The sequence below is a fragment of the Mustela putorius genome, unplaced genomic scaffold (assembly GCF_011764305.1).
Source record: "Mustela putorius furo isolate JIRA1106 unplaced genomic scaffold, ASM1176430v1.1 tig00003845_pilon_pilon_pilon, whole genome shotgun sequence".
Taxonomy (NCBI): Eukaryota; Metazoa; Chordata; class Mammalia; order Carnivora; family Mustelidae; genus Mustela; species Mustela putorius.
In genome coordinates this window covers 92,458,745-92,471,999 of record NW_025421998.1, presented here as the reverse complement: position 1 = coordinate 92,471,999, position 13,255 = coordinate 92,458,745, and the positions used below count along the sequence as shown (strand labels likewise).

Genomic DNA, 13,255 nt, shown 5'->3' with positions numbered 1-13,255 from the left:
TCAATAAACTTGTCTTTTAAAAAGATCTCCAAATTTAAAAAAAAAAAAAATCGCGATCAAGGTCGTGTGGTGCAGAATTGCTCCTACATTTTTCTCCAGAGTCACTGACTTGGAGGCACTTAATTGCTTATTTAGAATAGGCTGCTCAAGAGAAAGAAGTCCGGTACATAAAATAGTCCAGTGACTTTTGGTTTCCTACTTCCTCGCTTAACCAGGTGCCAGAAACTAGGCTTGCCTTTTTGTCATTCTCCTTTGAAGTTTAACCTAAGAGCTGACTTCCTTTGAGTTGTCGTTCTTCACGATTCTTCACTGGAGTATTTCTGACAGTTCTGGGAAATTCATCTCAGATCTCTGGCAGCCCTGTGACAACACAGCTGTGTCATTATTAGATTGTCTGGCAACAGGGGCCACCATCTCAGCCCTTTGCTCTGTCATGCCCAGCGGTGTGGGTGGTCACACGGAACACTAGGCTGACCCTGGGCTGAGCTTAGCATCCTCAAGGCTCACCTTGTCAAGCAGGGGCAGTAAGAACTCTTAGCCTGCCCACCCATGGACAAGCCCCTCCCTGTTGCCCACTCATTACCCATCTGGCTTTATGAAGGCTCATTGCCAGTACTTTTCAAGATCGATATAATTATACTGAAATTTTTGTATTTGCCTATTTTTAAGACCAATGTCTTAAGGAAAACAGAAGGCTCTCCCTTGTTGGGTGGTACAGCCTGGCCCCCTATTCTTTAACAGTGCCAAATGGAGATCCATTAACTGCTGAGGTAGTGAAAACATCATCTCAAAATTGCAACACAGTAACAATAACAAATGTATAGGTTTATGCTAAGTGCAAACAGTGGAACAATCTTATCAGTAAAACTTACTGCCAGCTCCCAGAAAGGGGCAAGCAACACATCTGACGCTAGCTATATAGAAAATTAAATAAATCTACAGAATTATTTTCATCTTCGTGTCTCCCTTTTGGCTAGGAAGTATTAGAATCTCTAAGGACATAGAAGAGTCTTAAAAATTTCACTGGGCCTTCACTATACAGATAAAACTAAGATCAGCATGGGTTGCTGGGGAGGGGAGAGGGAAAGGTATTTTTTTCCCTTAAGTTAGCAGACACTACATTTGTTAATTTGATAAGGAGTTCTGAGCCAATCAAAGACAAGATTAAAAGGTCCCTATTTAAGTACACCTTTCCCTCTTGCATTTTGCCCAGTTTTTCTCATTACAGTTCAAACAGACGGTAAACTTCCTGTGAGGCCCAGGTGTCAAAGACGTGAGTGTTTTCATTTCATAAGTTGCAAAACAGCCATTAGCAAGAAAACCAAGGCTCTATGTGGCAAATAACATTTCTTTCAACTCCCTTCAAAACAAGACCCATGTACATTTGCATAATGACAGGACAGAGCTCAGGAAGTGAGGCCTTGACCATGAAGATAGGAGGGTGGGCAGACAACCTTGAGACCTTGGGCACTGCATCTGCCCCCAGAGACCAGCCCAGTCCTTGGGCACAAGCCCTCTCCCTCTTCTCAGGCCCCTGGCTGCTCCCTTTCTCCCACTGGGAACAGGCATGTGGCACCAGACCAGAGCCCAGAGAAGGCCAGGTCTCTGCTGTCGTGTGTGTAGCAAGTGACTGAATGAATGAGCTCCAAGGGCAGCCGCTTCTGCAGTTACAGAAAACATCTGAGTGCCCTGAACTTCTCACTTGGTAACAGAGGTTTGACAAAGCCGGTGTCCCTAGACAGTTGGGCTCCTTGGGAGGAGCCACAGGGGCCTCCCTGAGCGTATGGGCCTTTGTCGTTCCAGAAACGTCTCCACCTGCGAAGTGTCCTCCTCACAGGCCGTCAGCTCCCCTCAGCGGTCCAAGCGCGTCAAAGAGAACACGCCTCCCCGCTGCGCCCTGGTGCACAACAGCCCGGCCTGCAGCTCCTCGGTCACGTGCGGCTGGGGTGACGGGGCCTCCAGCACCACCAGGGAGCGACAGCGGCAGACGATTGTCATTCCTGATACCCCCAGCCCCACAGTCAGCGTCATCACCATCAGCAGCGACACAGATGAGGAGGAGGAACAGAAGCATGCCCCCACCAGGTGAGTCCCCCCCACCCCCTGCCAGAAGGGAGCAGGGCCGGGGTGCACCATGTGCTGCTGGCTCACACAGACAGTGCTTTGTGGAACTGGGCCCCTTCCCATCATCGGACATGGTGATCGCAGTCTCCTGGCCCCGACATTCTGTTTTTGCCATGGTGTAGAGTCCTGAAGTGATTTCAAGGGAATGTCTGACAGATTTTCCATAATTGTTCAGTGCCCAAAGAAGTTTGAGTCACTTTGGTCATGAAAAATAGTTACAGTCCCTATACATCTGGGGGACCTGAAAGCAATGGTACGCAATGCCGGCGTATTTCAGCTCCTGTAGGCTTCAAAATCTCTGCTTCGGGCCGTTGAATTTATTCCCAGTTGGTCAGGATATTTCTCTAGCATCGCCTTGGCTCTCTCAGAATTTGAAATAATTGTCCAATTAATCAGAAATTTCTCGGTGTCTGATTAACCCAATCTTTCAAACTGCCAGTTGGCTCTTCAACCCAGAGAGCATTACTGTTTATTCCAAAGTAGTAAGAACTCATTTTACTCTGTGGATGCTTCCTGGGAAGGGAAAAGGAATATTTATTATATCTGTAAGACTGTTAGCCCTGGTGCCAAAGCCTCTTTTCCTACATTTTCCAGCCAGACTTGAATAGAGTGCGGTTTGTACTTGGGCTGCCTGACGAGCCCCAGGACCATGTCCCTCTGGAACAGTCGGTCTCCTGGCCTTTTGCAGCCCAGGGGGCCCCGGGGCTTTGTAGATCCCAAAGCCTCGCAAGCCCGGCTCCAACCTGCCAGCCTTTCCCTGGACCAAGAGGCAGGGAAGGGAAAGGCCGAGCACTGCCAAGTCTAGCGCTGGTGGCCAGCACGTGTCCTGGGACCCGAGGCAAAGCTTAACGATCACAGTTAGGCCCCCGTTATCAATCCCTGACTGAATACAATGACACTAATTAGTAATTACAAATCTTCTTGATGAAATAATAAATTCTCACACCTGAAATCATTACCAAATGTACAGATAGGCTAATTAAAACCCTCTCGCTGTCGCTACTCCTGCCCAGGCTATCCCCTTCCCGTCTTTAGAAGGAACTCAGTATTTTGCTTTGTTTTTCATGAGAGAGCTAGTATATGTCTCATTCCAGTGTCCTCTCTGCCTGTTTAGTGTCTCAGCCTGGTCCTCAGTGTGTCTCAGAAAAGAATGTCATAGAGCCCTTCTGGGACTGGCATCGGTTCCCTTTCTTGATAACATCCCCACGTTGATTGAATACTCTGTCCTCCCCAATGTCTCACATCCCCCTCCCCCAGCCCAGGAATATCTTGGGCTCAGGTGGTCCCATCACAAAGAGAAAGGCTTCTCCCAGCCCACAGCAGCCTGTCCCTGAGTTTGTAGAGTGGGCCATAAAACAGGCCCAGCAGCCCCGCACAGCCCTTTGCTGCAACTGGGAAAAAGAAAAAGCAATTTAAAAATCTGACAATCAACTAGAAGGGCCTATTGTTTTTGAAGTATGAGATTCGAATTGACAACGGAGCCTCCACTTATGTGCTCAGGAGAGAACAGCGTGTCTGAGGAGGAGGGAGGAACGAGAGAGCGATCTCTCCACCTATCAGACGGCTGCCTGGCTGAGCACTGCGCCAGGCCTGAGCATAGACTTCTCCCCCAGTGCTCCCCAGGGCCCCAGAAAGACAGAACTGAAATTCTTGGCAGAATGTAAGGACTTCGTTGTGAATCATCTGAGACATGGGGGAGGGCTGGGAACGAGCTGATGGGCGGGCTCTCGTCTGAGGGACAAGTACCAGTAAGTGACTGACGGTGGGCTGCTGAGGACCAGAGCTTCGTAAACGGGAAAATGCAGCGGCCCACCTGCAACGTTACACCAAACACGGGAACCGGGGAGTTCTTGAGAAGGCTTCCAGCTGTCCAGCTATGACGGGAAGCTTGCAGAAAGACATAAATCATGTTCTCTGGAGAGGTCAGATGACTGTTGCCTTAACAAAAAAGTTAAGACCCAAGAAGACAGGAAAGTGGATTTGAGTCTGAGTGGGATCAGACAGAAGCCCATAGCTATTTTATTTATAGAGAAACCACTGTATAATGTGTCCATGGTACTGTGACTTCCTTTTGGAGAGGAAAAGGGGGAGGATATATGATTACTTGTTCTTAGAAATCAGAATTATCATAAAGCTTAACATAGTAAATATTGATTGGCCTCACCAGAGTAAGACCTTATGCTAGGCAGTGCAGGTGTCATTAAATAAGGTAGACGGGCTCTGCCCTTGGGACGTTTGCAGGGTAATACGTGAGATACGACTCATACAAATCATGACACAAAATGGAATATCAGCCCCCGTAAAAACCAGAAGAGTACTGTGGCTGTTCAAAGGGAAAATAGCTTGGGGAAATAGCAGGGAAGAGGGGACTTTCTAAGGTCAGAGGTCCAAAGGGTGTAGATAAGCAGGAGAGGGGGTGAAATTGTGAATTCCAGCCCCAGCGGCACTGGGGCCTCAGAGGTAGGCCGGAAGGATCCGGAGCTCAGCGGGGCAGGTGGATCCAAGGGCAAGGCCGGGACGACAGGGACTTTCAGAATAGAAAGGGGATTGGAGGGTCTCCCCTTCGGTGAGGGTGGTCTGCTTCAGGAGATACCGAGGAGCGCACGTGAAGGCTTCCGTGCTGGGAAAACAAGGTTGCACCCGCACATGCAGGTCAGGGAGCCTCTTGGCCTCAACTGGCCGGAAGTTTCTAACCCACCAGTGTTCCCTTTCAAACAGTCAAGACTTTGCTGCTTGTTCCCAAACCCACTTTCTCCTGCGCTGTGAGCATCTTGATTCTGATCTCCTGTGTTCCCAGCCTCGTTTCCCATTTGCTGCTCACCCCAGGATTTGCGCCCTGACTCTGTCGAAAATGCTGACTGCTTCTGCTAATGTGACCTGGCACGGCAGCTCGAGAGGGAGGGGGCCGACGACACTCACCGGGACAGTAAGCACAGTGTCTCGTGGCAGTCGCCTGTGCTGCCAGTGGCTTTTAGAGGCAGCATGAGATCAATCAAGGCAGACCCACTGTGTTAGACCTGATTGAGGGTGTCGTGGAATCTCTGGGACCAGATGACATTGCCTAGAAATTTTTAGAGGAATGCCGAGGCAGAGTTATGATTCCCGACCCCCAATATTCGGCACTGTTGGTTGCTGGAGCGCGGGGATGGTCAGCAGCTCCTGCTTTGTGAGGAGGACCCCAGACGAGGAGGGCGCAGGCTGGGTGTGAGCAAATTAAGGGTGAGGGGTATCCTGACAAACCTTGGCTGCGCATTCTCATTTGCATTGTCCCGTGCATCATTGGATGGGGTGGACGAGGCACACAGCTGTCTCATTTGATAGGCGAGGAAGCTAAAAGCCAGAAAGGTAGATGACTTACCCCAACTGATTGAAGGTTCTAAGTAGCAGAATCAGGCATCAGGTCCCATGCCGTTGAAAAGACGGCAGTCTTGATGATTGGCAAAGACAACTGATTTCTCCTCAGTCCTTAATTTGACAGCGGTAAACTGCACCCCGCCCCATCCTCCGACCACCACCGTGCTCACCCACGGTCATGTCCACGGTCTATCCACCCAGCCCCGACCCGGAGCTCTCCCAGGAAGAGGGCAGAGGCCAGCTCTTCTGATTCTTTGAGAAGATGTTTTAAAGCGAGGAGGCCAATCAAACCCCACCACCTGCTTTTCCTCAGTGAGTTGCTGTTGGAAGAGGCGGCCCCATGGGCATGGCTGGAGAATTGTTCTGGAGAGAGAAAAACCAAACTGGAATTTTTCTGGGTCCCCCAGGATGGGGTAATAGAACCAGTCCTATTTTAAATATTTACAAATGATTTTGATTAAAGGAGCACCTGACTGTGCTGAATAAGCCATCTTCTCTCCCTTGAAATCTCCTGGGACGACATCTGCAGGTGCGTGCCTTACTATTCAGACCCTTTGCCAGCCTTGCCTCCTGCCTAAATTGTCCTTCAGGGGCTGTACCACACAGCCTCCGGTCACGAGGGTAATTTTTAAAGTGTGTCACCAAAGCAGCTCGTGTCAGCTGATCTGGTAGAAACCATTTTGTCCGGCCTTCTTATTCTCTCACGTATTCGTTCATTCAGTTTTCTGGATATTTCTGGAAGACAGGTTTGATTTTCCTGAGGTCGTCGGGGCACAGCCGCTTTCGGCCTCACTTGGCGTGTGAGCGGCCGATCCCGAGTGCCAGCACCAAGGTTGCCAGAGTGTAAACTTTAAGAAGGTTGATTCATTTTTGTCACTCGGTATTTTAAATAGGAATCTGACCCTAAATGATGTTCTTTATACGAAATTGAAAATCTCGAGCGATTACTCTCTTTAAAAGGCACAGTGAGGGGGCGCCTGGGTGGCTCAGTGGGTTAAAGCCTCTGCCTTCGGCTCAGGTCATGATCTTAGGGATCGAGCCCCACATCGGCGGGCTCTCTGCTCAGCAGGGAGCCTGCTTCCTCCTGCCTGCCTCTCTGCCTGATCTCTGTCTCTCAAATAAATAAATAAAATCTTTTTAAAAAAAGGCACAGTGAGGACACTGCTAAACTTCTGTGCCGAAGACTTGGGCCTGAAAAATGGACATCAGCCTAATAGAGGGCAACAGACATTTATGATTACACGGGCAAGGTCAGCGCAGAGTGGACCCCATGCCCTTGGCCGGTCACCGGCCACCGTACCGCTCCTTCCTCCCCTCCTCGTTTGTAGGCCTGAGTGAAGAAGCGGGAGCCTGACGCATGGTGTCACTGCAGGGGCTGTGTTGTTCTGCAGCGTTAAGTCACAGTGTAGCCCCAGGTTGAGGGACAGTCCCAGCGTCCGACTCCTCTGGGGAGACGGAAGGATGTTTAGTCAAGCGGACTTCACCGCATCCTCTGTTCCTTCGAAACACCCCTGCGGGGGGAGTGCTGTGTGGAGGGGCTGCATTTTGAAGAAGAGACACCACACCCGAGGCTCCCCCGCAGCCTGCCCTGACACCACAGCGTGTGTCAGAGCCACCTGGGTTGTGCAGTCGCAGCCTCGTGGGTCCGCAGGAGGAGCAGGCGGGAAGGGCCAGGTCCCACAGGCGGAGCAGCGCTCAGTGGCCCCGTTACAGGAGGAAGCAGAAGAAGGACGAACACCTGCTTCTGTGGTGAGGGTTGGGGGGACCATGGCTCCTTCCATGCCTTGCTTCTGATTTTCTAGAAGGTGGTCACATATGACAGTCTTCCTAGCAATACGTACGTGTGTGTGTGAGAAGGAGAGAGGTACACACAGATATCAGTGTGTGCATAATGTAACTTGAATAGAACATATGCACCAAATTTAAAATGGAGATTTTTGTAGCCTCACTAATGACTTTAAGTTGAGAGCTGTGTACTGCACTGGAAAGAGCTCATTAGCCTAGAGGCATCGGCTTCTGGCCTCTCTCCTCACTAGGTTCAAGGCACCCAGCCGTGTGCTTCTAACTGGGTGGAGGGGGAATGGAAACAGGACAGCAAGTTGCATGCGTCCCCCATGAAGGTGGGTGGTCAGCAGCTCTCATCTCCGTCAGCTGAGACAGCCGTCCCTGTGGCCAGCCCCGTGCCCCATTAGAGAAGACCACTGTCACCAGCACCAGAAGGAGGAGTTACACTTAGTTAGCATTTTTGGTGCTTGTAGGCAGGAAGGGGGAGCATAAGAGAGATGATGCGGCAGAGTGATGTACTGAGTGCAAGCCCAGAATAACTCAACAGCAGAGAAGCGTAACCTGACTGCGAAGTTCACTAAGGACTTGAGTAGATATTTCTTAAGGAAAACTCGAAGTGGCCAACAGCTCTGTGAAAAAATGCTCAGAATCACTCATCATCAGGGAAACACAAATCAAAACCACAGTATCACCGTCTACCTGTCAGCATGGCTGTTACCAAAAAAACAAAAGCAAAGAAGGTGTGGACAAGCATGCGGGCAGACCGGGAGGAATGGGGCGCAAACCGATGCGACCATAGCGGGAAACTATGGAGGTTCCTCCAAAAAATTAAAACCAGAGCTACTGTCGATCCGGCAGCCTCACTTCTGAGTGTCCGTCCAGGAGAGCGAAGCCAGGACCGAAGAGGTATCTATACTCCTGCGTTCACCGGAGCATGATTCGCAGTAGCCAAGATGTGGAAACATCCTATGTGTCCCTCAGATGAGCGGACAGAAGAATGGGTCAAGGAAATGCAGCACGTGCGCAAAGTGGAATGCTAGTCAAGCCTTAAAAAGAGGAAAATTCTGCAATATGCAAAAAGCTCTTAGCCCGAGGTTTCTAAAATAGTCAAGTTCGTAGAATTGAACAGTGGGATTTCCCTGGCCGGTGGCGTGAGTTAGGTGACACCTACACCCAAAGTCAGCAGCACTGTACCATGCACTTAAGACTTTGTTAAGGGAATAGATCTCCTGTTAGGTATTCTAGCCGGTAGCGTAATGGTCTTCACTGTGCAGTCTTCACTGTGCAGTCTTGCAGTGAGCCTCAGGGGGACAGCGTCTGCGAAGCACTTTGACCAGCAGTTGTACATCAAATAAATGTTGTCTGCGGTCATTAATCAGTGTTGTAGTTAGAGAAGAGTGCTGTTTCTCCCCTACAGCACTGACTGTGGAAGCAGAGCAACGGAGGAAGTCACACAAAGTTTATCTGTGGAGATGAGTTTTGACCTGGGTCTTGAAGGATGGGGTTGATGGAGACTGGCAAATAGAAATCAGAAACCCATTCCAGAAAGGGCCTGACAGGGCAGGAGCCCCACGGTTGTGTCCGTTCCTCCAGCAGGGGTTCCTCCATCGGGGCTGATTTCTGTACTTCCAAGATCTTTATTTCTTCCCATCATTTTAAAGTGATGAAAATCAGCTGTTGCCATGACAACACAACGCAATTTGTGAACTCTGGGAGCTTTGTTCTTTACTCAGAAGTGGTGTTCTGCCGAGGACATTGAAGGAAATGTTTCTCATTCTACTCCTCTCTCTCTCCATTGTATTACCCAATTCGTAACAAGATTAATAAACTATCGATAATAATTAGACACTGTAGTGGAATGAACCCCTGTGGAATCAATACCTCTGAGCCAGAAGAATCCGTAGTGGTGATGTCAAATGTGTGCTCATTTTTAAAGTGACTCATTTAACAGCTTCCCATTTGTCCTCAAATCTGCATAGTGTATTTGGACAGAGTGCAGAGATTTTTAACAGTAGGAGAGATTAAAAACAGAGCTATCAAATCAATTCACCTTTTCCGCTTGTCATAGGCAAACCCAAAAAGATACATAAATTAGCCCTGGGCTGTGTTGTTGGCTCTTTGCTCATTAGGCATAGTGAGCTCTGAAAACAAAAGGCGGGACCCATGAACTATTTCTTGATGTTTAACCCCACACTCCTTGTAGATAGCAAGACATTGACATGTAGGATCCTCAGCCTCTGAGGGAAAGTCCCACCAGGGTTTCCATCAGGAGAGGGCCCTAAAGTCTCACAGCTCATTCACACTGAGCTGTCAGCCGTTGAGAGACTCTTGTCGGCAAGCCATCTTTCGGAGTCCAGAAGCTCACTAATAAGTCTTGATGGGACCCGCCCAGTAGATCCTTTCATAGCACTTTCCCTGACAGATTTCAAAGCAGGTTGAAGTGGAGGGATGTCCTGGGTCACACTAATATCCAGGCCACTGTCCGGGTCACACCAGTGAATGGACAGTGGAACCAGGACTCGAACACCAGCTCCCAGGACACATTTGGAAACCAGCTTCTGTTCTTCACGCGGGGTCCGCGCACCTGCAGCAGAACACGTATCTGTGTGGCGAGATGACCTCCGCCTCACCGTGTATGACACAGCGGCATACTGTGTGACACAGTATGTGTCTTCATGACACAGACCTGGCTATGGCAGAGCATGGAGGACAGGGCGACACATCTCCCCTCAAGCGCTCTGGAACTGGGCTCTCTACAGAGTCCTGGCCTCCGGGGCCTCTTCCTCTGGTCCTGGGACCGTTTGGTGATGGTGTATGCATGGCGGAAGAGGGGCCCTGCATTAATTCCGCCTCTGGGCTCTTGCACGTGCTGCTGCTGTGAACGCTGGCCTACGAGTGTCTCTCTGCATCCCCACTCTCTGTTCCTTTGTACAGGTACCTAGGAGTGACATTGCTGGGTCCTAGGGTAATTCTGTGTTCAGCTTTTTGAGGAACAAGCGTATGGGCTTTTTGCATTTCAGTTGTTAAAAGTAGGAAGCATAGGTCTTCATTAATTAAAGTGTATCTATTTTATCAAAGTTAACGTGAAGAGCTGTAAGTCTATGCAGTCAATCCATTCGTCGCCTCCCTTTGAGCTCCTAACAGTTGTCATCAGCAGAACTCGTTTGACAGCTCGTCACAGAAGCCTTTGTGACATCCATTATTCTCTTTAACCGATTATTTTAAAGCTTTTGCTCTTTAACTTGTCATGTTTTTATACAGTCCCCCACTGCAGTTTTAATCATCTCAAGGGCAGAGGCACACGTTGTAGCTCTTTGAGCAGGAATCCCCCGTCACACCGTCACACAGATCTCCAAGATAGCTAACTAATGAGTTTCCGTTCCTTTCATATCGATCTTCTGGTTTATTCATAGACTAAAAACTTCTCCATCCAATCCGTACCTCGACAGAATCCACTTTGCCTGGGTCTGTTTTTGCAAACCTGTTTTCGTGTGTTAAATGAGGTAACACAACCCAGAATGGTCATTATAACAGCTGACTTGTATGCGCTTACCCCATGCCGTCTGCTGTCCAAAGCATTTCCGTGTATGTTCTCAGTTCTCAAGGTCAGCCTGTATATGTACGTACTGTCGTTACCCACGTTGGACGGAGAAGGCGACAGTCACTCAGAGGTTGAGTAGCTAACTCCCCTCGGCCACACAGCCAGCAGGTACGGAAGGTGCTAGCCGCAGGGCCCATGTACTGAGCCACGGACACAGTTAGGGAGGGACCCTTCTACCCTGAACCAAGAAGGACAAAATATGTGGCCAATCTTCAGCCCAAATGTCAGTCGTGCCAGGCTTCGGGGAGCAGGGGCCTCAGACCTTATGTGGGCTCACCTCCCAGCATTTTGTAGGTCCCTCTTTGGCTGTCCAGGGCTCTCGAGCTTGCCCACATCTCTGCTGCCCTTAGGGTGGCAGGGATCTGTCTTGGAAAGAGTCTGGCCTGTGACTGGCCGCGTGACCTTGGGCAAGACACCTGGGGGAGGAGGTATGGTCGTTCCATTAAGCGTTCCATAAATAGCAGCTTCTTCTCTTAGCAAATTAGTTGGAAACTGACCATCTGACGTAGGCAGTCGATATTTCTTAAAAATAGATGATCAATATACAAAAATAGATGTAAATCCATTTTTAAAACCTTCACAATAAGCAACAAATCCCATATCCATCATCCCACCAGCGTGTCCTGGAGGCAGACAGAATTGGTTCCCAGAGGAGCCGCACCGACATAAATATCTTGGGAGAGAAAATGTGCTGGCCACAAGCCATCCGAGCGCGTTCCTCTCTATCAGCATAGAACAAAGTTTCAGATACAAGAGGAAAACCAGAGATCCTGAGCAACTCTCTCCCCGTGGGAGCCTTTCTGACCTCCCCGAGACACAAAGCTGTCCCTTCCCTGGTCCTTGGCCCTCGCTGGGGGCAAGGTGACAGGAGGGCCAGGCCTCCTGCAAGGAAGAGACTCTCAGACATCTGAGTGGCCCGTGCCACAAAGTCATTGCATGTAAGACCACACAGCACAGGTGTGGCTGAGGGTGTCCTGTCCAGCTCCCGATTTCTTTCTCCCAGAGTGTCTGACCCGGGCTGTGTACGGTCAGCCTCTCAGAGCCTCACTTTAACACCCCTCTCTCTGCATCCTGCGTCCTCCTGGATGTTTCGCTCCCTCCTGCCTGCGTTCACCAGATCTCCAAGGCCTGAGCCTAAGCTGACGGTGCTCCTCTCCCAGCCCAGGACCTCAGGCTGCAGGGTCTTGCTGGGCTTTTTCTGCTTGCAGAGCTGTCCCCTTCCAGTGGCTCAGAGGGTACTGCCACACAGCTGTGGGCTACAGGTGCCTCCCCTGCAGTTCTGCCAAGCCCTGCTGCAGGGGGAGAGCCCAGGGCTACCTGTAAGTTTCTCCTAGGTTCCAGAAGCACCTGTGGGTCCAGCTCCAGCCCCTTTCTCCTGTCTTCATGAGCCCCCTCCTCCTCCCACTGCTGGTTGGACGGGTGACACTTGTGTGCCTCGTCTCCTCATGAGGGTCTAGAGGACAGATGTCACATTCCTGCCCCCTCTCCAACTCCCCTCTCCCCTCTCTGCTCACCTCTGCTGTCTCAAACACCAAGAGGGACCTCTCACACAGCCAGTTCTGGAATGCTGCTTGTATCTCACTTCACAGCCGCCTCACGGTTCTGATTTCTCCCTTTCTGTTTTCAGCACTGTCTCCAAGCAGAGAAAAAACGTCATCAGCTGTGTCACGGTCCACGACTCTCCCTACTCCGACTCCTCCAGCAACACCAGCCCCTACTCTGTGCAGCACCGCGCTGGGCACCACACCAACACCTTTGACACCAAGGGGGGCCTGGAGACCCACTGCACCGGGAACCCCCGCACGATCATCGTGCCACCCCTGAAAACCCAGGCCAGCGAAGTGTTGGTGGAGTGTGATAGCCTGGTGCCAGGTAATCGGGGGCCGGGACACCCCTCTGCCTCTCGCACACGGTTTTCCTTGGGTCCTGCGACGAGCATCGTGTTGTGTGAAGACTCCTAAGCCCTGGGCCACTGTAGCTCCTAACCCAAGGATTTCACTCAGGTAGCCAGGGTAGGATTCTGCTTACCACCATGTAGAAGCAGCTGTTTCAACGTTTTTGTTTCTGTAAAGACTACCTCGCTGCCTTTACAGTGGCTCCCCCACTGATGAGCCTGATAAAGATAGGAAATAAAAGCCACCCAGCTTCCACCTTGTTTGTCTGGTATGACGCCAGCTTAGAGAGTTCCTGACCAAGCAGAGCAGCTTCCCGTGTGGAAAGAACCTTCTCTGAGTCTTGGCGGGTGAGGGTGACGTAGGCTCCCCTTGGCGTCCCCTCAGAGCTCGCTGTTGGGACGAGAGGTCATAGTGAGTGTGCTTGTCTCCTTACCAGCACCTCTCATGAAGGCCTGAAAACTAGGCTCTAGAATGAAGGCTGAGGCATAACCTTCCA

At 50.5% G+C, this 13,255-nt stretch overlaps 1 protein-coding gene across 8 annotated transcripts in view; it reads left to right on the top strand.

Moving 5' to 3' along the window:
* Positions 1-13,255, top strand: part of HIPK2 (homeodomain interacting protein kinase 2) — a 180,285-nt gene that overhangs the window by 148,270 nt on the left and 18,760 nt on the right. For all 8 annotated transcript variants that reach the window (XM_045063049.1, XM_045063047.1, XM_045063048.1 and 5 more), the window contains exons 12-13: positions 1,804-2,085; positions 12,492-12,736. In XM_045063049.1, coding sequence (XP_044918984.1) covers positions 1,804-2,085; positions 12,492-12,736 — 527 coding nt within the window. The remainder of the gene's footprint in view (positions 1-1,803; positions 2,086-12,491; positions 12,737-13,255) is intronic.